This window comes from Callorhinus ursinus, unplaced genomic scaffold (genome assembly GCF_003265705.2).
Source record: "Callorhinus ursinus isolate GAN/ISIS: 27379988/994484 unplaced genomic scaffold, GSC_fseal_2.0 scaffold9, whole genome shotgun sequence".
NCBI lineage: Eukaryota > Metazoa > Chordata > Mammalia > Carnivora > Otariidae > Callorhinus > Callorhinus ursinus.
In genome coordinates, this window is record NW_027397071.1 from 31715037 (window position 1) to 31737937 (window position 22901).

General features: G+C 36.1%; 1 protein-coding gene across 9 annotated transcripts in view; it reads left to right on the plus strand.

Moving 5' to 3' along the window:
• The window catches only part of TTLL7 (tubulin tyrosine ligase like 7), a 159988-nt gene that overhangs the window by 132249 nt on the left and 4838 nt on the right, over positions 1 to 22901 (plus strand). For 8 of the 9 annotated variants that reach the window (XM_073896426.1, XM_073896427.1, XM_073896424.1 and 5 more), the window contains one exon: positions 11384 to 11557. In XM_073896426.1, coding sequence (XP_073752527.1) covers positions 11384 to 11557 — 174 coding nt within the window. Of the gene's footprint in view, positions 1 to 11383; positions 11558 to 11650; positions 11768 to 22901 lie in introns of all 9 variants that reach the window. The other variant, XR_003208353.2, reaches the window with a different exon arrangement.

Below are 22901 nucleotides of genomic sequence, written 5' to 3' on the forward strand. Positions count from 1 at the left end.
TGATTTCTATGCATTGATTTTATATCCTGCGACTTTGCTGAATTCCTGTATGAGTTCTATCAATTTTGGGGTTGGAGTCTTTTGGGTTTTCCACATAGAGCATCATGTTGTCTGTGAAGAGTAAGAGTTTGACTTCTTTGCTAATTTGGATGCCTTTGCTATTCTTTTTGTTGTCTGATTGTTGAGGCTAGGACTTCTAGTACTATGTTGAACAACAGTGGTAAAAGTGGACATTCCTTTTGTGTTCCTGACCCTAGGGGAATAGTTCTCTGTTTTTCCCATTAAGAATGATATTCGCTGTGGGCTTTTCGTATATGGCTTTTATGATATTGATGTATGTTCCCTCTGTCCCTACACTGTGGAGAGTTTTAATCAAGAAAGGATGCTGTATTTTGTCAGATACTTTTTCTGCATCTTTTGAGAGGATCATATGGTTCTTGTCCTTTCTTTTATTAATGTAGTATATCACATTGATTGATTTGTGGATGTTGAACCACTCTTGCAGCCCAGGAATAAATCCCACTTGGTCGTGGTGAATAATCCTTTTAAAGTACTGTTGGATCCTACTGGCTAGTATCTTGGTGAGAATTTTGGCATCCATGTTCATCAGGGATTTTGGTCTGTAATTCTCCTTTTTGGTGGGGTCTTTGTCTGGTTTTGGGATCAAAGTAATCCTGGCCACATAGAATGAGTTTGGAAGTTTTCCTTCCATTTCTGTTTTTTGAAACAGCTTCAGAAGAATAGGTATTAATTCTTTAAATGTTTGGTAGAATTCCCCTGGGAAGCCATCTGCCCTGGACTCTTATTTGGTGGGGGATTTTTGATTACTGCTTCAGTTTCTTTGGTGGTTATGGGTTTGTTCAGTTTTTCTATTTCTTCCTGGTTCAGTTCTGGTAGTTTATATGTTTCTAGGAATGCATCCATTTCTTCCAGATTGCCTAATTTGTTCGCATATAGACGATCATAATATATTTGTATAATTGTTTGTATTTCTTTGGTGCTGGTTGTGATCTCTCCTTTTTCATTTGTGATTTTATTAATTTGGGTCCTTTCTCTTTTCTTTTTGATAAGTCTGGCTAGGGTTTTATTGATCTTATTAATTCTTTCAAAGAACCGGCTCAGTTTCGTTGATCTGTTCTACTGTTCTTTTGGTTTCTGTTTCATTGATTTCTGCTCTAATCTTTATTATTTCTCTTCTCCTGCTGGGTTTAGCCTTTATTTGCTGTTCTTTTTTCCAACTCCATTGGGTGTAATTTTACCTTGTGTATTTGAGATTTTTCTTGTTTCTTGAGAAAGGCCTGTATTGCTATATACTTCCTTCCTGGGACTTCCTTTGCTGCATCCCAAAGGTTCTGAACTTTTGTGTTTTCATTTTCATTTGCTTCCATGAATTTTTAAAATTTTTCTTAATTTCCTGGTTGACCCATCTATTCTTTAGTAGGATGCTCTACTCGAGAATTGTATTACATCACAAATCAGGTCTCAACTGGTACCAAAAGATTGGGATTATTCCCTGCATATTCTCAGACCATGATGCTTTAAAACTTGAACTCAATCACAAGAGAAATTTTGGAAGAAATGCAAATACATGGAGGTTAAAGAGCATAAAGAGTAAGTGGGTCAACCAGGAAATTAAAGAAAAATTTAAGAAGTGCTCTACTCGAGAAGAATGTGCATTCTGTTGCTGTAGGATGGAATGTTCTGAATATATCTGTGAAGTCTGTCTGGTTCAGTGTGTCATTCAAAGCCCTTGTTTCCTTGTTGATCTTCTGCTTAGATGATCTGTCCATTGCTGTGAGTGGGGTGTTAAAGTCCCTTACTATTATTGTATTATTATCAATGTGTTTCTTTAATTTTGTTTTTAGTTGGTTTATATAATTGGCTGCTCCAAGTTAGGGGCATAAATATTTACAATTGTTAGATCTTCTTGTTGGATAGACCCTTTAATTATGATATAGTGTCCTTCATTTCTTATTACAGTCTTTGGTTTAAAATCTAATTTGTCTGATATAAGGATTACTACCCCAGCTTTCTTTTGATGTCCATTAGCATGGTAAATGGTTCTCCACCCCCTCACTTTTGATCTGGGGGTGTCTTTGGGTCCAAAATGACTCTCTTGTAGACAGCATATCAATGGATCTTGTTGTTGTTTTTTTTTTTATCCAATCTGATATCCTGTGTCTTTCAGTTGGAGCTTTTAGTCCATTTCCATTCAGAGGAATTATTGAAAGATATAAATTTGGTGCCATTGTATTACCTGTAAAGTTACTGTTTCTGTAGGTTGTCTCTGTTCCTTTCTGGTCTTTGTTAGTTTTGGGCTCTCTTTGATCAAAGGATCCCCTTTAATATTTCTTGCAGGGCTGGTTTAGTGATCACAAATTCTTTATTTTCTGTTTGTCCTGGAAGCTCTTTATCTCTCCTTCCATTCTGAATGACAGCCTTGCTGGATAAAGCATTCTTGGCTAAATATTTTTCTCATTTAGCGCCTTGAATATATCATACCCATCCTTTCTGGCCTGCCAAGTCTCTGTGGACAGGTCTGCTGCCAGCCTTATGTTTCTACCCTTGCAGGTTAAGGACCTTTTGTCTCGAGCTGGTTTCAGGATTTTCTCTTTATCTCTGAAATTTTCAAGCTTCACTATTATATACTGGGGTATTGACCTATTTTTATTGATTTTAATGGGGGTTCTCTGTGCCTCCTGGACTTGAATGCTTGTTTCCTGCCCCAGATTAGGGAAATTCTCAGCTATACTTTGTTCAAATAAACCTGCCCCCCTTTCCTCATCTTCTGGCACCCTTATTATTCGAATATTATTGTGCTTTATGGTATCACTGATTTCTCAAAGTCTCCCCTCATGATCCAGTAGTTATTTTTCTCTCTTTTTACTTTCCATCATTTTGTCTTCTAAATCACTGACCCTCTCTTTTGCTTCATTTACCCAGCAGTTAGAGCCTCCATTTTTTTACTGCATGTCAGTAATAGCATTTTTAATTTTGGCCCGATTAGATTTTAGTTCTTTTATTTCTGCAGTAAGAGATTCTCTAGTGTCTTTCATGCTTTTTTCAAGGCCAGCCAGTATCTTTATAATCGTTTTGAATTCTAGTTCCAACATCTTACTTATATCTGTATTGATTAAATCTATTGCAGAGTACTACCTCTGGCTCTTTCTTTTGCTGTGAATTTCTCCTTCTAGTCATTTTGTCCAGAAAAGAAAGGAGGAAAGAAAGAGAAAGAAAAAAAGAAAAAAGAAAAAACCCCCAGCAAAAACAGCAATAATAATATCAACAACAACAGCAATACCAACAACATGTGCAGGGAGTGGTTCTGGTGTATGCTGTGTACACTCTGCTTTTGTGTTTTGGCTGTTCTTTCCCACTGGTCCTTCCTCCACATAGTTCCTCCTTGCTTGTAGTGGGGAGTGTTTGTTCCTTTAAGTAGGTATGCTTTGATTTGTTTGTGAAGTTAAGCTGGAAGCTGATGTTGTTCAGCTTTCTTTAATCAGTAGACTTGGTAGATGGAGGGGTTTGTGTTGGTCTTCTGAGGGAGAGGCCTGCTGTGCTGGTTCACAAGCTGACTTGCTCTCCTAAAGATATGCCTGCCAGGTCAGAGGGGAGGGGTTTAGTGTAGGGGACTCCAGCCTCCACTAGAGGCGCTGTGTTTCTCTCTGGAATCTGTGCTGGTGGGTGCGAGGAGGGAGGGATGGTGCAAGAAGTAGAATATGGCATCACCTCACCCTTTTGTCTCTGGGGAGCAGAACTCCCAACAGCTCCTGCTCAGCTGGCCCTTTTACAAAATGTCCTGTGACTGGGCCCTTGTCAGTTCCCTGCCCTAATCTGTCTGTGCCTGGGTCGTTGGCACGCCCAGAGCCACAGATCTCCTGTATTTTATCTCTGGCCAGAGGCCGGGGTTCAAAACTCCAAGTTTTAAAGGGCCTAGTAATGTGCGCGCCTGCTCAGTGGGGAGGCTCTGGGTGTGTCAAGCACCGACCCGTTCCTTAAAAGCCGTCACACAGTAGGCAGTCAGAGGCTAGAGTTTATTGTAATGCTCAGTGAAAAGCTGGATACAGGTTATCAGCCATCCGCACTCGACTCAGTCCCCTACTCTCCCTTCTCCCAGAAAAGCCATTGCAGAGGCTTGAATCTATTGTGGCAGACAGCAAAAAGCAGAGGTCATGTTACCCATAATCTGCTCCAGTCTGCACTTCGCTCTGTCACTCCTAGCAAAGGAGTTGATTGGCGCCACACAGAGGTTTAAGCCTATTGTGGTTCACACCAAAAAGTTAAGAGGTTGGCGCCACACAGAGGTTTAAGCCTATTGTGGTTCACACCAAAAAGTTAAGAGGTTTTCTGCCCTATGTGTGCCCCTCTGACGCTGCTGCTGAGCTCCACTCAAAGGCATCCCAGCTGGTCTCTGTCTCTGGAAAGGACAAATATGCTCCTCCAAATGCCCTCCAGGAAGTGGAGCAGTCCCTCCCCGAGCAACCCAGGGACCCACCCATCACCGTTTATTGTGAGGTTACAAACCGCTGCAATCTTTCCAACTTTCTCCCTCTTCCTGACTTTGCTCCTCCAACGGGGCTTCCTCCTCTTCCAGCTGGCTGCTTCCCATTCCCCCAATCCAGGGCTCTGAAACTTGCCTCTGCCAAATTCTCTGCCTTCAACTCTGCAGGTTGTTTCCGTACTCCTCTGATCCTAGTTGCTCAAAATACTTAAAGGTTGATCTAGTTGTATTCAAAGGACAAGGCAAGTTCAGGGTCCCCCTACTATTCCGCCATCTTGGAACTACCCCCCCGCCCCCGCCAGTGCCAAGGAAGTCTTAATGAAAAATCTCCATAACAAATCAGTATCTTTAAGGTTCTTCTGCTCTTGCCTTCATGTAACAGACTTCCAAAACATGGCTACACTTCTGCTCTTCTCCAAAATTTCAATCCTGCCAGAGCTGTTGTGACTCATTGTCACTTTAGCCTTAAGATATTTAAAACCAAACATTCAACACCTCCCTTTCACTCAGAAATAGCTTCCTTTCTGGCCTTCCTTTAATCCCATTGTTATCCTCCCAGTCATGCAGGTTTGATATCTCAGGGTCATCTGTATCTTTCTTCTTCCCAGTCTGTATTCAGTGGTTTGCTAAATCCTGTTAGTTTTTCTGTCACATTCCCACTGTGGCTGCTTTAGATTCTTTTTCATTGTTCTTAGCAATTACCCAGTACTTTCTACTGTGTTAAATACTTCTGGAGAGACAAAGTTGATTTTGACACAGATCCTGCCCGCAAAACTCTTAAATATGATAATAACTAAAGCTATACTACTTACTATGTGCCAGGCGTTGAGTATGTATATTGAGTGATTTAATCCTCATAACAACACTTTGAAGCAAGTTCTATGTTTTATCTCCATTTTGTAGGCGAGGAAACTGAGGCATAGATAGGCACTAACAACCTAGTGCAACTGGGATTTGGACTCAGGGAGCCTGGCCCCAGAGTTTGTGGTGTGAACCAATAAGTTCTAATGCTTCTAGTAGATAAAATTATATATATATATATATAAAATATATATATATATAGATTATGTAATATAATATAGATAAAATTATATATATATAAAAATATATATATATATATAGATAGATTATATAGAGACCTAGATAAAGTATTACAGGATTTCAGATAGGAGGAACCTTTTGGTAGAAGGGCTAGGTAAAATTAATAGATTTCTAGACATTTTTGTCTCCAGTTTTTTGTTTCCCATATCTGTCCTACTGTCAGGGTCATTTCCTAAAATCTATCGTGATTTCCCTCATTTATCATTAAAGTCCGGACTTCTTAGCTAGAGACACAACACTCTCTAACATGCTGGTTCTTTCTTACTTCTCTAATCTCTCTTAATACTCCAAATGATCTCCAAATGTCTTCCATTTAAATATTTTAGTCCTCTAGTACCAATTTATTCATACCATTTTCAGACTTATTCTCACTACTATCATGTTCCTCAGTAGCCATTTACTTTTCTTTCTTTCTTTCTTTTTTTTAAGGATTTTATTTATTTATTTATTTATTTGACAGAAAGTATAAGCAGGAGGAGCAGCAGAGGAAGAGGGAGAAGCAGGCTCCCTGTTGAGCAAGGAGCCCGACGTGGGGCTCGATCCCAGGACCCCGGGATCATGACCTGAGCCAAAGGCAGATGCTTAACTGACTGAGCCACCCAGGCGTCCCCTCAGTAGCCATTTAAAAACAGGAAGAATTTATAAGGTGCTCTGGGTTGTAGTAAAATCTGAGAGTAATCTTGGCTATAAATTATTTTCTACAGAGATTTAAGTGGAACATTTGAACTATGTTCCGTGGCCCATTAGTTGATGGTTCTCTGTAGAAGTTCTCTCAATCTAGACTCATAATTGGAATTTTGTTTCTGTTTGTTGGTCCATAGGTTGTGATATGAAAATGTTGGGGTTCAGAGTCAACGGCCAAGAAAGAATACTTGAGATGTCTTCGATGTATAAAGATGGTTTTATTAAAGCATGGGGACACGGCCCATGGGCAGAAAGGCTGCCCTGGTACCGTGAGGAGCAGTTAATTATATACTATGGAGCTGGGGGAAAATCCAAGGGGATTTTCATATGCTAAAGAAGACTCATAGGATCCTGGAGACCTAGCTATTGTCAAGCTAAGGTTGTTTTTCCCTCTAGCAAAGCATTAATGTTAAGACAGTTGGGAGTTCCTGGAGGAAGGTCATACTCTGCTTGCCATAAGTATTTGTCAATGGGCTGCAGGTTATAAGGACATTTAATTTTATCTACATTTCCTTCTGCCTTTGTTCTCCACATCAGTTAGAATACTAGCTATTCTTCAGCAGGGAAAACAGATAGTCTGCTACTGAAATTGGTGCTGGTAGTTTTGAGTCCATGAGGTAATCTCCAACTCCAGACCCTAAAGATGCCCATAAAGTGGTTCTTCTTTGCCTCTGGGACTCCTCTTCCGTGAACTATTTTGGTAATATATTCTAATTGATTCAGAATCTTTTTCTCTTGTTCTTTGAACAATACTCCCCTTAAATTTCTCTGGTGGTATCTATTACTACTAGTATTGATAATGAGAGTTAATAGCATTTGACTTACTAAATGCCTGATACTACTTTACATATTAAATATTCTTATAATTTCCACTTTAATATTTTGAGTACATTATTATTGTTATTATTCTCATTGTACAGATGAGGAAATCAAAGCATAGAGAGAACATAATTTGCCCAAGTTCTTATAGTAACATAATTTGCCCAAGTTCTTATAGTGACCTGGGATTTAAACCCAGGTTGTCTGACTCAAGAGCCCAAGCTCTTAACTGTATGCTTTATTGACTCCCCTCAAAGCAGCATTCCCAGTGGTTGACAGGCTTGCTTGATTTAAGTCCCATAGCCTTAGCCAAATCCCCAGCCCCCTTGCACCTGGGCAAACAGAGCAGGAGTAGCTTTGAGTCCAATTTGACCTCCACTCTCCATCCATTTCTTTAAAACCTTGGTGGTCTTAGAAGAGTTTAACACTGGATTTTATTTTGTAGCCTTACAAATGGGTTTCTTAGGCTTCCTCAATTTAATTAAGTCAGAGTGTTGTGTGTGTTTGATTCCCAGTTTGGACCCAGAATAGGTCTATTAATCCTTTGAATCATGTCTAGTCAATGAATACTCCTTTAACCTTTGGTCTAACAGCCTAGTAGTCAAGGTAAAAGTCTACTCTTAACTCACTTCTAAAGGAATGATTTTAATAAAAGGCACAACTGTCTTTCACAGTTAGGTGTAAAATCTTGGAAAAATATAATCCAAATAACTCTGGGCCACCTTGATTCTTGCCTCTGCCTGTCAAGACCCCAATAACAAAACAAAATAAATAAACCACTCCTTGTCCACATCCAGAAACATCAAAGAATATTGTAGATCTTTGTGGTATGTTTCCCTAGAGTTGGCCCAGGGGTTTTTAACCAATATATCAAATAGAACACACCCTTATCCCTCTTTCTTGCTCTTTCAGGCTGCTGAAGCCCATGCTCAGTGACCCTTGTTATCACATGGAAACTTTTCTTGTTATCACATGATGCTCTACATTCTGAATGTGTTCTCTGCAGGAGACAGCTCTTGGAATTTTCATGAATAAAATTATCCGCCATGTTTTACTGGGATATAGGAAGCTTAGGTGTTACGGGATTCAAACTCAGTCCTGAGAGCTCAGGAAATGTGGCCGAAGGACGTTAACATCTCAGCTGAGACTTGTAGGAAGAGGAAGAATAGTTTTCCAGGTAAAACAAAGAGGAGGAGGCAGGAGGTAAATGGGAGAAGAAATATATTATTTGGAAAAGTCCTGTCTCCACTCAAAACTATGATATGTGAACCCCAAAGAAGAGAATCTGTTTGGACCCTTTAGCCAAAGGCATTTTCCAGTGGAAGTTTGTCATGGAAAAGCTTTTTTTTAGAATCTTTGGGCAAGAAGAAATGGTAAGGAATATTCTAAGCAGTCCACTTCTAAACTTACTATCCTACTTAAAATTGTATGCATCATACAGAGTAAAAATGACCTGAATCTTACTGTTCCCATATCACTTTCAATTGAATATGTTATTGTTAGTACTTTCCAGCTCATGGTTCCTGTGTATCCAGTTGGTATAGTCCAGTTTTTGTTGGTTTTGTTTTGCTTTGTTTTGTTTTTACTTTCCTTTCTCCTTTCTGCTACTTAACTTTGGTCCACTCAGTCATCCGTTCAGACTTCTACCAGAGAAGGAGAAAGAAATGAATCAGTTTTACTTTTTTAGATAACTGCTTTATTAAATGTTTCGATGAGAAAGTTGGTGAAAAATATTGGATTGCTAGATAATGCAAGGCTTTTTGAGTCTCTGGATTTCATTAATAACAACTCCCCTTTGTTGCCACAGGTATTTAGTATTCTGTATCTTATTGTTATATTACTAAAAAGTGTCATTTAAAGTTGTTTCCTGTTAAACATCTCTGAGGATTAGGGAGTACCAAACAGAACTTCTTAACCACTTAATTTTTCTTTTTGAATTCTGTTTTTTTGAATTTAGATTCAGAAAGAAGGCAGATAAGACCTTGAGTTCTTTGATAAAGGCACTGGTATTGTAAATTATTTCTAGATCCTTTCACCTTCTTAAAAATTTTTGTGTTAGTATTGAAAATTGAGATACTGTAGTGTTACAGAGGCATTGCACATTTAGTTAGTTATGTCAGGTGGTGGGTAGGAGGTGAGGGACATAGTTCTAATACACTCAGCTTGAAGGATGGGTTTCCTTTGTGCAGAAAAAGTTAACCGGGTACCAAATGAAGCAAGTCCTGTTCATTTTCTTTTTTTCTTTATGAGGAGTTCTGGTGTGCTGACACTTAAATATGAATTAATAGAGTAGAATGTGGTCTTTGGCTAGAGGTGATGAACATACACACCAAAAATTGGTAAAGGACTTTGGTCCATATATTTATTTTAAATATTTAAGGAAGAATGAGAGAATGAGAAGCCAAAGCTGGTCAGATTATAACTTACCTAGTATTCAGAATGTTATATCAAATTAGAGTGTGCTAGAAGCTCTTTTATCTTTCTTCCATTTTATTTGTTTTTTTCTTACCTCTCTCCTCCAAATCAGAAAAAAAAAATGACCATGATGTGTGTAACTTGATAGTGGATCTTATCAAATGGCTCCAAAGGATCAAAATAAAAATACATCCAAATTGAGAGGAGAGGATGTAGCAATGTTCAGAATTTCAGTGGAGAGGAAAGTGCTAACCAGACAGTCATAACACAGGATGTTTTCCTGTATGTATTTGTATTTATATGAAATTTTTATTTCTCTGGGCCTAAACATGTAGGGCTTTGAAATTAGGAAATACTAATGATAAACACATGCCCTAATTAATTTGTATTCTCCAGTATTTTTCTTGATCAAATTAAGTTGGTTATACATACACACACGTATAGGTATATATGGATATATGCAAACACATATGTATTATAGCCAGTTTTTCTTATATTTAGTATTAAAATTTATTTTTAGAGTTAATTTAATTAGCATATTACTGTTTCTTGAATGAAAATAACTTTTTAAAAATAATAAAAATATTATATTATTATATTTAGTCCTGAACATCTCAGAATATGGAAGAAAATTTATTCCTTTCAGTCTACTCATTTGAATCTTATTCCTTTTAAGAAAACCTCTCATTCACAGATGACATGCTGTCTGTTTAGGACCACGTTTCTCCTGAAAAAATAAACAGTAGCCTTTCTATTAAAAAATACCTTTCTGAGTTTCTAAAACATTTTTAAAAATTCCAAAGATATCAAATATCCACAGAAGATTGAAAATGGAGTCTTTGAATTTCCCATTGGGAAGTACATCTTGTCAGAAAAATATTTTCCTTAATATTTTTTTCTTTCTGAAAATCTACTCTTTTCTAAGGGTTAAGTGAATCGGTTTATGTAAAATGAGACTTGAACCATTACCATGTCTCAAAGGAAACTTTCCCCTTGAGACTTGAAAAGTTTAATTTATAAGGAAATAAGTCTCTGTCTCTGTCTCTGTCTCTCTCTTTCTGGTGGTGGGGGGTGGTGAGGTGTTTCCTGATTTGGATTGTTATGGTAAATTTAGGAATTGTAAGTACATTTATATGTATTTGTTTACCTGTGCGCATGCACACACACACACACACACACACAAACACACACGAAGTTTACCAAGAAAGTGTGTACTACTTTGTGCTTTGGTATAAGCTGAGGGCACTTAAGGAGGCAGGATACTACCTTTGTGATTATAATCAGGCAGTACTCACTGAGATAACATGACTTCTAGAATATAGAACCTGTGCTCTAGGAATATCATGGACATAATTACATCTCTTAAGTGTTTTGAGAGGAGTGGTCATAATCAAGGGATTCACTTAAATTCTCCTAATACAGAGAGGCCACAAATTAAATTGAAGCAAATTTTAAATTCTTTTGTGGGATCATTATTAATGTAAAGGTAAAGGAAGCTTTCTAGGAAACCTAAAGTTTTAGAATATCTAACTTTTGAGACATAAGCTCAGTATTTCACATACACTTTAATATAGAGTAACTCAATTTTTTAGGAGGTGTTGGGAAACCATCCTGATAGCTATCCACGGTTGGGATCAGTAAAGTCTTTAAAGACAAATAGTATATGAATTCTGTGTTGTGTTTTTTAATATAAAGAGTAATTTTCGAATATATATTTGTTTTATACCTTTCAACCATCTGCAGTCACTTCAAATGTCTGAGGCCATTTCTACTTTTCCTTATTGGTTTGTTGCTAGGTAAGTGATAACGCTGGTTGTCATTTTTAACAGCCACATGAGGTCATGTCTGTTTCCATGCCAACAGATCCTCTTGGGAGAGTATTTTCAGTAAAAGCCCGGAGGTGATGACTCCTTTGCAGCTCCAGTGTTGCCAGCGCTTGGTTGAACTTTGTAAACAGTGCCTGCTAGTGGTTTACAAATATGCAACTGACTCAAGAGGATCACTCTCAGGCATTGGTACTGACTGGGGTAATTCCAGGTACTTGTTTACATTTCTACACCCTGTGAGTTTTATATAAAGTAATGCCACGGTGCAGTTTGACATTGAAAGTCTCTTTTTATTTTTATATAGTTAGAGAAAAAGCTAAAGACCGAAAATTCATACATGCTGTTATCTACAAAAGACTTTTAATTTGCACCATCTTTACCTTTAAAGGACCAAACAAGGACAGCAACCACAAACCTGAAGGTGACAGAAATAACTTACTTGGAAATGAGATTATTTGGCTTATATAATTTTGCTTTCAAATGCCGAGTAAAAGCATCCAAAAATGGTCATAAACTTGACTTTTGTCACCAATAGGGAGATTTCAAATTTATCCTTCAGCCTAATAAGTTGAGAAGATGCCTTTAGTTTAATCTTTACTCCCTTCATCATGACACGCATCTATGGGAGGTGAATTTTGTTAAGTTCCATTTAAAAATTGAATTTTAATAAATACTGTCCAATAAAAATAGGTAGTTTTCCAAATCATGAAAAAGAATGTTTTTAAGCTGCAAAAATATGCAGATTGAAAAAATAGTACATTTTAGCATTTCTCTGTACAATCATAGTGCCCAATAGAATTAAAGAGGAACACGTGACTTTATTTTTAGTATGTATAAGTTACAGTACTCCTCCGGATAGAAGAGAATAAATCTTGACTTTGAAAAACTAAGTGATAGTCAAATGATGATAGTATTCAACTAACCTTGAATAGGCAATGAGGAAAAAAAACCCACCATAGCTGGGATTGTCTTTTGAAACACCTAGAAATTGATCTGTTTATTAAAGAGATCATAGAAAGTATATAATAAAGCTAACTTTTTGCAAAACTGATCTGCAACAGCAGAATGGCTTGGAGTATATTTCACAGAAAGTGTTGAAAGATGTATTTTTTTTTTAAAGATTTTATTTATTTATTTGACAGAGACACAGCGAGAGAGGGAACACAAGCAGGGGAGAGGGAGAGGGAGAAGCAGGCTTCCTGTGGAGCAGGGAGCCCGATGCAGGGCTCGATCCCAGGACCCTGGGACCATGACCTGAGCCAAAGGCAGACGCTTAACGACTGAGCCACCCAGGCGCCCGAAAGATGTATTTTTAATCTTTGTTTGTTTTGGATTCTGACATTATATTATTGTCGAACCTTTAACATATTTTAACTACTCTCCCCCTGCAAATAGAAGCTGAGTGATCACAACAATGATAGAGGTAAAGCTAGCCATTAATATTTGAAATATGTAAATATCAAATTCAATCAAATATCAATATTCTACAGTTTAATGGTTTGACTGAAGCAAATTATTGAAATAAAACTTACATTATTTTCATTAATATTTTCGTATGATTTAAAAGAATGATGGTCATCATTAAGACATTACAGCATATAAATGAGGTGGTTTCACTTTAAGGAGTGATATACTCTGGGAGCATGATCAGGAAAATCTTAAGTTTCAGTCTAGAAAGGATGGTTTCAAACTCTTCAATGTTACTCTTGCGATTATAGATTTTGTAACACATTTTCTATTGAAGGCTCTTGTAATTTTTGTAGGTGGGCAAAACAGACTGAGGTCACTCTGGAGGAAGAAGTTACACCTTACAATTGTGTGAGGCCTTTTTATTTTCTTCCTTTTCTGGTGGTCAGAAGAGATATTCCTACTCTGGAATCTTGAGTTCTGGACTTCTGATAAATGCTCAGTATAACCCCAGTATGATGATTATAAGCATTCTGGGGGGAGAGGGGTTAGTAAAACACACCCTTTATTCCTGCCCAAGTTCAGAACCATTTGAGAGAGAAATGTAGGACTCAGACAGATGATCATCAGGATGTAGCTTCATTACTGAGTAAAGCCACACTGAGGGACAATGGTGTAGATCTGAGCCAAGTGAGTTCTCTAAAATTGAATTCTAGAATTAAATGTACTGATCCAATCATGGGCAGAGCTAGATCAAACCAAATCTTCCACTAACACTACCCCATAAAGTCTAGTTCTGTTAGTGTTGGCTAGTGAGCTAGTAAGAATGCATCCTTTCTGCAGATAGGCTGATCCAATAAGAGAAAGGGACTGAGCCAAGCATACCTGGTTCCTTCTTTTAAACCTGAAAATCAGATAACTCACTTCTGGTAAAAGGCCAGAAATTTGGTGGAAATTCTTCTACTTGGAAACACAAGGAGGAGAGAGAAATAAATATCTAGCTATTAAAACCCAAGTCAATGTCACATTAATTTAAAAACATGTGAAAACTGGCCATATTTTCTTTCCCTTATCAATTAGGAACCTATAGCTTTTTACTTTATATGTAGAAGTCACTTAATTTGGTATTTATTAATAGATAGATAAATTTCATTTATGAAGTATACCTAATAAAGTATAAATTAATATTTATAAATTAATATATATGCCTAATATAAATAATATATGAGGTATACCTAAATACTTTATGAGGAGATATATATTTAGGTAATTTATCTGTAAAATTAAAAGAGAAGAAAATAGAGATAACATCAGTGAGGTTTATGGACCATATTTACCTTGACCAAAGATCTGCATGATCTTTCTAAAGAGACTTTAAGGTATACATGCCACCCATGCCATGGAACAGAGTAGCCTTGAATCTTGAAGTCTTAGAAAAATAATAACTTAATAGGCATACCAAGTGGAAAGCCATTTCTCAGAGGCAGACTCATAACTAAGCAAGTAAAACTGATAAATAAACCCAGATATATATATGATATATATATATATGAAACTAGAGTTCTTGGGACCAGCTCAATACTTTAACTATATTTGGGAAGCTTTGGGATCTCCAAATACTTTGTATCATCAACATCTCTGTGTTTCTGTATTTCATGTACTGAACTTCCATATAAGCTCATTTCACAAGGGGTTTCATGGTTAAAAACATTTTTAAAAACCACTGAGTTCAAACTTCTGCCTTTGGTAATAGAGCACTGGGTTTTTGGACAAATCCTCCCTTTTTTAAAAATTTTTTTACTTATTGTTTATTTTTAAATATTTTATTTTTATTTTATTTTATTATTATTATTATGGCTTTTATTTTTAAATAATCTCTATACCCAATGTGGGGCTCGAACTCACAATGTGGAGATCAGGAGTCCACCACTCCACTGACTGAGCCAGACAGGCGCCCCTCAGATGGTGGGGAAAAGCCACAGGCCCTCTGGTGGGATCCCCTTCTTCCTACACGGACTGGAACCCAATTTTGGATGTTTGTGCCAGTGGCCAAGAAGTTCCTCCTGCTCACTCACAGGAGGCTCCCCATCTCACTTTCACATTTCCTTAACCTCCATCCAGGTTCCTGGTAGGAGATGAAGGGAGAAAGCTGTGCTTTTACTCAGAGAGCTGGAGCCCTGGAGGCAGGAAACCTGTGTTCTTTCATTCATTCATTCAACAAACTTGTATTGAACTCCTGTGGGCACTGGAAATACAGCTTGGAACTAGACAGACAGATGCAGTTTCTGCCCTCATGGAGTATGGTTTATACTGTGTGTCTGCCCTCGGCTTCAGAGTGAGCCTCCTTAGAGGCGGGGGAAGGAATTCAGCCAGGAAGGTGGGCGTCCGTCCCTCATGACTTGAACCTCTGGGTTTCAGGCGAAGGGACCGTTTCCCCCCCTCCCAGGGATAGAAGGTAACTAGTGGATGTGCGGGCGAGCAGGTGGGCCAGGGTGTGCACCAGAGGGGCGGTCTTTCGGGGTCCTCCCTAGATCTGGACAAATCCTCCCTTTAATGACAACTAGAAAATCTAGACAAAATATCAAAACCTTGCTTGAAGACATTAGAGTGTTAATCAGGTACTTAGTGAGAGCTTGTTAAACTGAGTAATACTTTTTTTTTTTAATTTTTATTGTTATGTTAATCACCATACATTACATCATTAGTTTTGGATGTAGTGTTCCATGATTCATTGTTTGTGCATAACACCCAGTGCTCCACGCAGAATGTGCCCTCTTTAATACCCATCACCAGGCTAACCCATCCCCCCACCCCCCTCCCCTCTAGAACCCTGTTTGTTTTTCAGAGTCCATCGTCTCTCATGGTTCGTCTCCCCCTCCGATTTCCCCCCCCTTCATTCTTCCCTTCCTGCTATCTTCTTTTTTTTTTCTTAACATATATTGCATTATTTGTTTCAGAGGTACAGATCTGTGATTCAACCGTCTTGCACAATTCACAGCATAAACTGAGTAATACTTTTGATAGACTCATGGGCCTAAGGGAAAAAGTAGGAGTTCAAGGCCTGCCAAAGATGGGGATGTTGGTGAATATCCTAGATTCCTAGGAGTAACAGTGTTCCCAGTGTTTTGCAAGGCTAAAGTTAACAGAATTACAAGGAAAAAGTAGGCAAATCTACAACCATAGATGGAGATTTTGATATATATATATGTATATGTATTGTGATACATATATAGCACACCAAGCACACCAGGAACTTTTAGAAAAGTCTATCATATAGTATAATAATAAAACATATTTCAACCAATGTCAGAAGACTTAAATCATACAGAGGTTTTTTTTTTTCTGACCCCATGCCATTAGGCTAGAAAACAAAAACAAAAATTGTAATTGGAATATCCATACTTTGGAAGGATAAAAAAATATACTTTTAATTACCTCATGAGTCAAAGAAATCATAATGGACACAAGAAAATATTTTGAACTGGATGATAACACAAATATTACAAACAAAAAATTGTAGTATGTAGGCAAATCATTATTATAGGCATATTTGTAGACTTACATGAACATATTAGGCAAGAGGAAAGGCAAAAATTAAATGACATCAGCAACCATTTTGAAAAGTGACAAAATGACATTAAAACAAACCCAAAGAATATAGAGAAAGGAAATAAAAATGACAGCAGAAATTAATAATATAATAAACAGAATAAAGAAGATCAACATGGCCAACAATGTGTTTTTGAAAATACTAATAAAATTGATAAACAACTGGTGAGACTGATCAAGAATATGAGAGGAAATAGTTTACATCAAGAACAAAGATAGGGTTAGCCTGGTGATGGGTATTAAGGAGGGTATGTACTGCATGGAGCACTGGGTATTATACGAAAACAATGAAGCATGGATCACTACATCAAAAACTAATGATGTATTGTATGGTGACTAACATAACATGATAAAATAAAATTTTAAAAAAAGAACAAAGATAGAGACATCACTACAAACCTACAAATATTGAAAATTTTATAAGAAAATATGAACAATTTCATGCTGATAAATTTGGTAATTTAGATTAAGTTAACAAATTCCTGGAAAAACACATTACCAAAAATGACAAAATTTCTTGTTAGAAAGTCCTATATAGAAAATACTAAATAGTCTTAGCTATTGAAGAAATTGAATCAGTAATTAAAAACCCTCTCACAAAGATAATTCCAGATTCACAGGTCTTCACTATTCAATTCTATTAAACCCATCCAGAGAACAGAAAAGGAGGGGACATCCTCCACCTTGTTTAATGAAGCTCCCATACCTTTGATACTAAAACCAACCAAGATATGTCAAAGGATAGTGAAAGTTCATTGTTACTCCTGAACATAGATGCAGAAGTCTTAAATAAAATACCAGCAAAATAAACCCAGGAACTTTAAATTGGATAATGTATTGTGACCAACTTCTGTTTACTGCATCAATTTAAAGGGTGCAATAACATTAAAAAGTGACCAATGTGATTTTAATAGAATAAAAGATCATTTCAAAAGATACAGATAAATCACTTGATAGAATTCAGTATATATTCATGTTTTTAAAAAATGTTTAGCAAGCTAGAAACAAAAGGGAAATTCCTTAATCTAATAAAGAATAACTACACAAAACCTATAACAAACATACCTAATGATGAAATGTTGAAGGCTTTCCTTCTGAGATGAGGAGCAAGACAAGATTGCCTGTTATTACTACTTCTATTTAACATTGTAGTAGTGGTCCTCGTTGGTTCAATAAGGCAAGTAAAAGAAATAAAAGGCACTAAACTGAAACTAATGGATATGATGGTGTTCGTAGAAATCTAAATAAATCTACAGATAAATTATTAAGTAAATTTAACAAGTTTAATGAAATCAAAGTCAAGATAAGAAAATCAATTATATTTTTCCTATATCAACAGCAAACCAAGAATATGAAATTTTAGATATATCATTTTCAGTTGCATCAAAGAATAGTTAATACTTAGTAATAAATGTAACAAAAATGTGCAAGACTTTTATGTAGCAAAGTGTAACATCTTTGGATCAATATCATCAAACGTCAGCTCTTAAATAGTTCTGAACATCTCTAAATGCAATGTAACCATAGTATAAATCTCAACAAATATTTGGGGGGAGGCACAGTCTTTGACCAAAGCTTGTTCTAACATTTATACAGAAAAACAAAGGGCCAAGAATAGATAAGACACGTTTGAAATAGAAAAATAAAATGGCAGGGCTTATTAACTGTAGTGTACTAGGACTTAGAATAAGTTAAGACAGTGTAATATTGTCAAAAGGACAGACAGACCAATGAAACCATTCAGAAAAGTCCTAAGTAGACCCAGGCGTATATAGAGACTTGATTTATGAGAAAAGGAGGTACATTTGATTTATGACAAATGGGAAAAAGAAATTTGTTTTAAAAAATGATGCTGAGACACCTGGGTTTCTAAATAATAATGAAAAATAAAGAAACTTGATTTTACCCACACCATATGCAAAAATCATCTCCAATGATTTGACTACACAGATGTGAAAGGCAAAACTAAATATTACAGAAGATAATGCAGGAGAATATTTTCATGACTTTGAGGTATGCAAAGATTATAAAAAATAGGGCCAAAAAGTGCAGATCATAAATGATGAATTTTACTATATTAAAATTAAGAATATCTATTCCATAGAAGATCCTGTTAAGAGGGTGAAAAAGCAAGTTGGTGAATGGAAGGCGGCATTTGCAACCCATTTATAACCTATATAAGATTCTTAGGTCAAAGAAGAACTCCCACAAAAGTCTAAGAAAAAAAATGACCACTCTATAAAAAAATGGGAAAGATACTGGGAAGAAGGGAGGGTGCTGAAATACAGGACTCTGGGGTGCTAGGAATATTGTTATTTAACCCGGGTAGCAGTTATACAAGTAATCACTTTATAATATTCATGAAGCTGGACATTTATGTTTTATGCAATTTCAAATGCGTACTATACTTTACAATTGAGTTAAATACATGGTACCATTATGGCCCCAGGCTGTGATAGCTTGAAACATCTATCTCAGAACAAGTATGGTCTTGCCTTGTGAGGCTGATGTTCATAACACGTAAATAATATTTCACCCTTGTGCACTATTTCATTGGCTTTATACTCTGTGAACTAGGCATGGAAGAAACTACTGGACTCTTTCCACAGATGAGAAAACTGAAAACTGAGGCCCGAAGAGGTTAAATGACTTCTCCAAATCCACATTGCTAGCTATGGCAGAGGTGGGCCTTGAAACTAGAGCTTCCCGCAACCCCTAGCCCAAATCAAAGTTAAAACAATGGAATGGTCCACACTCACTAGGATGGCTATTATCCCCCAAATGCAAAATAATGTGTCGGTGAGAATATTGAGAGGTTGGAATCCCCGTGCACTGCACTCACTATCTCAGAATGTGAAATGATGTGGCTGCTATGGAAAAGTTTGCTAGTTCCTCAAAAAGTTAAGTATAGAATTGCCGTATGACCTAGCAATTTCACTCCTGGGTATATACCCAAAAGAACTGAAAACAAGGACTCAAACTGATGCTTGTACAACAATGTTTATAGCAACATTACTCACAATAGCCGAAAGGTGGAAACTGTCCACCAACAGATGAATGGATAAATGCAATGTGATACAGACATACAATGCAATAGTATTCAGTCTATATAAAAGAATAAAATTCTGACACATGCTACAACATGGATGAACCTTGAAAGCAGGCTAATTAAATAAGCCAGACACAAAAGGACAAATATGGTATATGATTCCACTATATATGAGGTATCTAGAGAAGACAAATTCATAGAGACAGAAAGTAGAATAGAGCTTACCAGGGAATGGGGAGGAGGAAATGGGGATTTAGTGTTCAATGGGCAAGGAGTTTCTGTTTGGGATGAAAAAGATTACACAGCATTGTGAATGTACTTAATGCACTGAACTGTACACTTAAAAATGATAAAACTAGTAAGTTTCATGCTATATATATTATACCACAGTAGAAAAAAGTTTAAAACACACGATAAATATTATGCTGAACTTTATTTACCTTTGTTCCCAAACCAGGAAGCTGAGTTTATTTTGGGGGTATCAGGGGTCCTCATCTTACTCCAGGAAAATCTCAGAAGGTGGGTGTAGCTTGCGTTTTCAAGGCTAATTCCCTACTGGTCTTGAAATGTTCATGTTCTAGAGATCCTCCATGGTCAGTAATAAGTTGGTACATGACAGACCAATTCTACATCAAGTAGGAATTGGACAAATGCATGTTTTATGTCTATGTGATGGATATGTGAGGTATACACCTAGCCTCTGTGATGAGGAGTGAGCGTACATGTGCGAAGCAAATAGGGTAGTCTGAGGTATTTCTCAGCTATTAGTTACAAGTTAGCTATTTTTGTACATCAAGAGTAAGCTAGAATAAAGGTAAAGCTGTAAACTTTTCGCATTTTTTGGTGCTTTAATGCAAACTCTTTAGATAGATAGATAGATAGTCTATAAATGTACTTCCCAGAGATATTCTTCTTGCTAAAAACAATCAAATTGTATTATTTAATTTCATTGCAAAGAACATTTCAAAAATAATCTTTCATGTTCAGCTAGTAAGGGATCTCCCAAGAGATATTAATGGAGATATTAAGGCAAATAATCCATTGTGTTTCCTTTAATGCTTTAAAATATCCCACAGCACTTGCTTTAGGGAAACAAAGTGTTTCTTCCAATGTAATTTCATATGCTTTTTTTAGTTTATACTGAACTTTTTTTCTTACAGAAGTTTCATTTTAGCTTTTTCTGCTTCTTTTAAAAAGTTTAGGTTTGTGGATGTATAATCTTCTACTTTCTAGGTTATTTTATACTTTGTAGTTTTGAAAAAATGAGTATAATCATTGTATTCATTAGTTTTGAAACTGAGATTCATACAGAGAAATGACAATATAGTGTAGCTGCTAGGAGCACTGATTCTGGAGTTGGCACACATGTGTTTGAGTCTGAGCTCTGACATTTACTAGCTATGTAACTGTGGGCAAGACATTTGACCCCTGTATGCTTCAGTGTGTTCATCGATAAAAAACATACAATAATACCTACTGTATAGAATTGTTATGAGAAGTAAATGAGTTAATATTTGTAAAGCAATTAGAATAGTGCTGAGCACATAGAAAACACTTAAGTATTACGTAGTGTTAAATAAAATAATACAGGTTAGCTGTAACCCTGGATTTTGTGCTTTTATTTTTCCTCTGTGGACTGGAGATCTTTAACTCAAAAGGATAGGTGAATGTTATAGTACTGTCAGCAGTAACTGTTGCTTGGAAATTCTTCAGAAGGAAGTTGGTAGAAATTATTGTTTACTCTGATAATTATCAGTATAGTCAGAATGCATTTTCAATAGAAGGTAGAATAACTCTCAACTAATAAAAAGTAGTGGATTTTGATCAAACACCTTATTTTCTTTTGTACCTTTGCCTTAGGTAGGAAGGGAGCCTTTTCATGACAGAAGATAGCAGATTAATCATCATGACTCCACTAGCTCTTGACATAATAATTAATCCATATAAATTACCCAAGTGATATTAAGAAAATAATTTAAATAATCTGTGATGTGAGAAATCAATTGTTTCATTACTCATCACCCATTGTGCAATTTTGATTTAATTTGGTTTGTTGTGTATTATTTTACTGCTCTATTAACTTAATGATTTGAGCAATTATTTATAGTTTGTGATACTAGGTAATAGATTTAGAAGATATTATTCGATAATTCATGATAAAATGATGTTTATGGATGTTATGGAGAATTCTTCCATTTTAATCTGAATGTCGTATGTAGCTTGATCATAATGAATTCATATTCTTCTACAAAATTCATATAACACAACTAAAAATGTAACTTTCCATTGGCATGGAGGTATAGTAGTATCAACATTATTTAATGTAGGATAGGTAGCTGATGGTACTCTTAGCCCTCAGTTTTGTTGTGTAGCTATGGAAATATGACAGTTGCTGGAAGATTCTAATGTAAAGTGAAAGAAATAAATGAGTTGTTGCTCTGCCATTGTTTGTTTTTTCAAAAATTTCAAATCTCCTTCTATTGCTATTTCTGGTTTTGGAAATTCCTCATAGATGTCTTTGTCCTGATTTTATAGCATGTCCTTGTCATTACCAAGATTTATACTTTTAATAATAATGTTTATTTGCTTTTGCTCATGTGGATTTCCTTGTGGATTTCCATTTTTCTCTAGATATATAGATTGGAGTGGCCTAATGCTAATCAAAGTTTTTCCAGAGAGAAACAAATTATACAGGTGCACATTCTTATTTATAATTACTTATTCTCAAATCTCTGAAAACTAAAAAAGGAAGAGTAACTTTTTATTGGCAAATCTGACCTGACCTGAATTGACATGAAGTTATTTGTTGTTTTCATCTGTTTATTGTGAGTATTCATATGTTTCACTACAGAAATATTAATGGTTTGATTTCAGGATGCTGCACCAAGGCCCCAATGGAGATATTATATATAGTATATACACTCTATCATTCTAAAATCTGGAAAATTCATGTATTCTGAAATACATTTGGCTGTAAGGATTGCATGTAACCTGTAATCATGATTGTTTTTGGTGTTGTTATCATAAGAACCAGGTGGTCTAGGAATATAAATTTTACAATTATGAATTTTAGTCTTTAACTTTTTCTCTTAGATTACCTATAATCATAATACATTGATAAAATATTATTAAATTATAATTAATGGTTCCAACATCCTTGAAACAAACAATTATTGGTGATGTGGCTAGCCAAATTCTCATATCACATGTTTTTAAGAAATATTTGACGGTTTCACATATTATTTATAGAGATTAATGGTGAATTTCAAATTAACATGAGCTATGGAAATAGTTTCCTAGCATGTGAGTATAATGGCTCTTTATGGGATGTCTTGGGATACTAAGACCATATGTTGCATCTATATTCAGCTCTTTAGGTGAGGCTTTTATGACCATCTTCCACCTTCCCACCTCAGTCTGGAAGAGAACTTTTTTTTTTTTAATGTAGAATGCATTGTTGTTATAGTATTGTTTCTCATGTAGCATATAT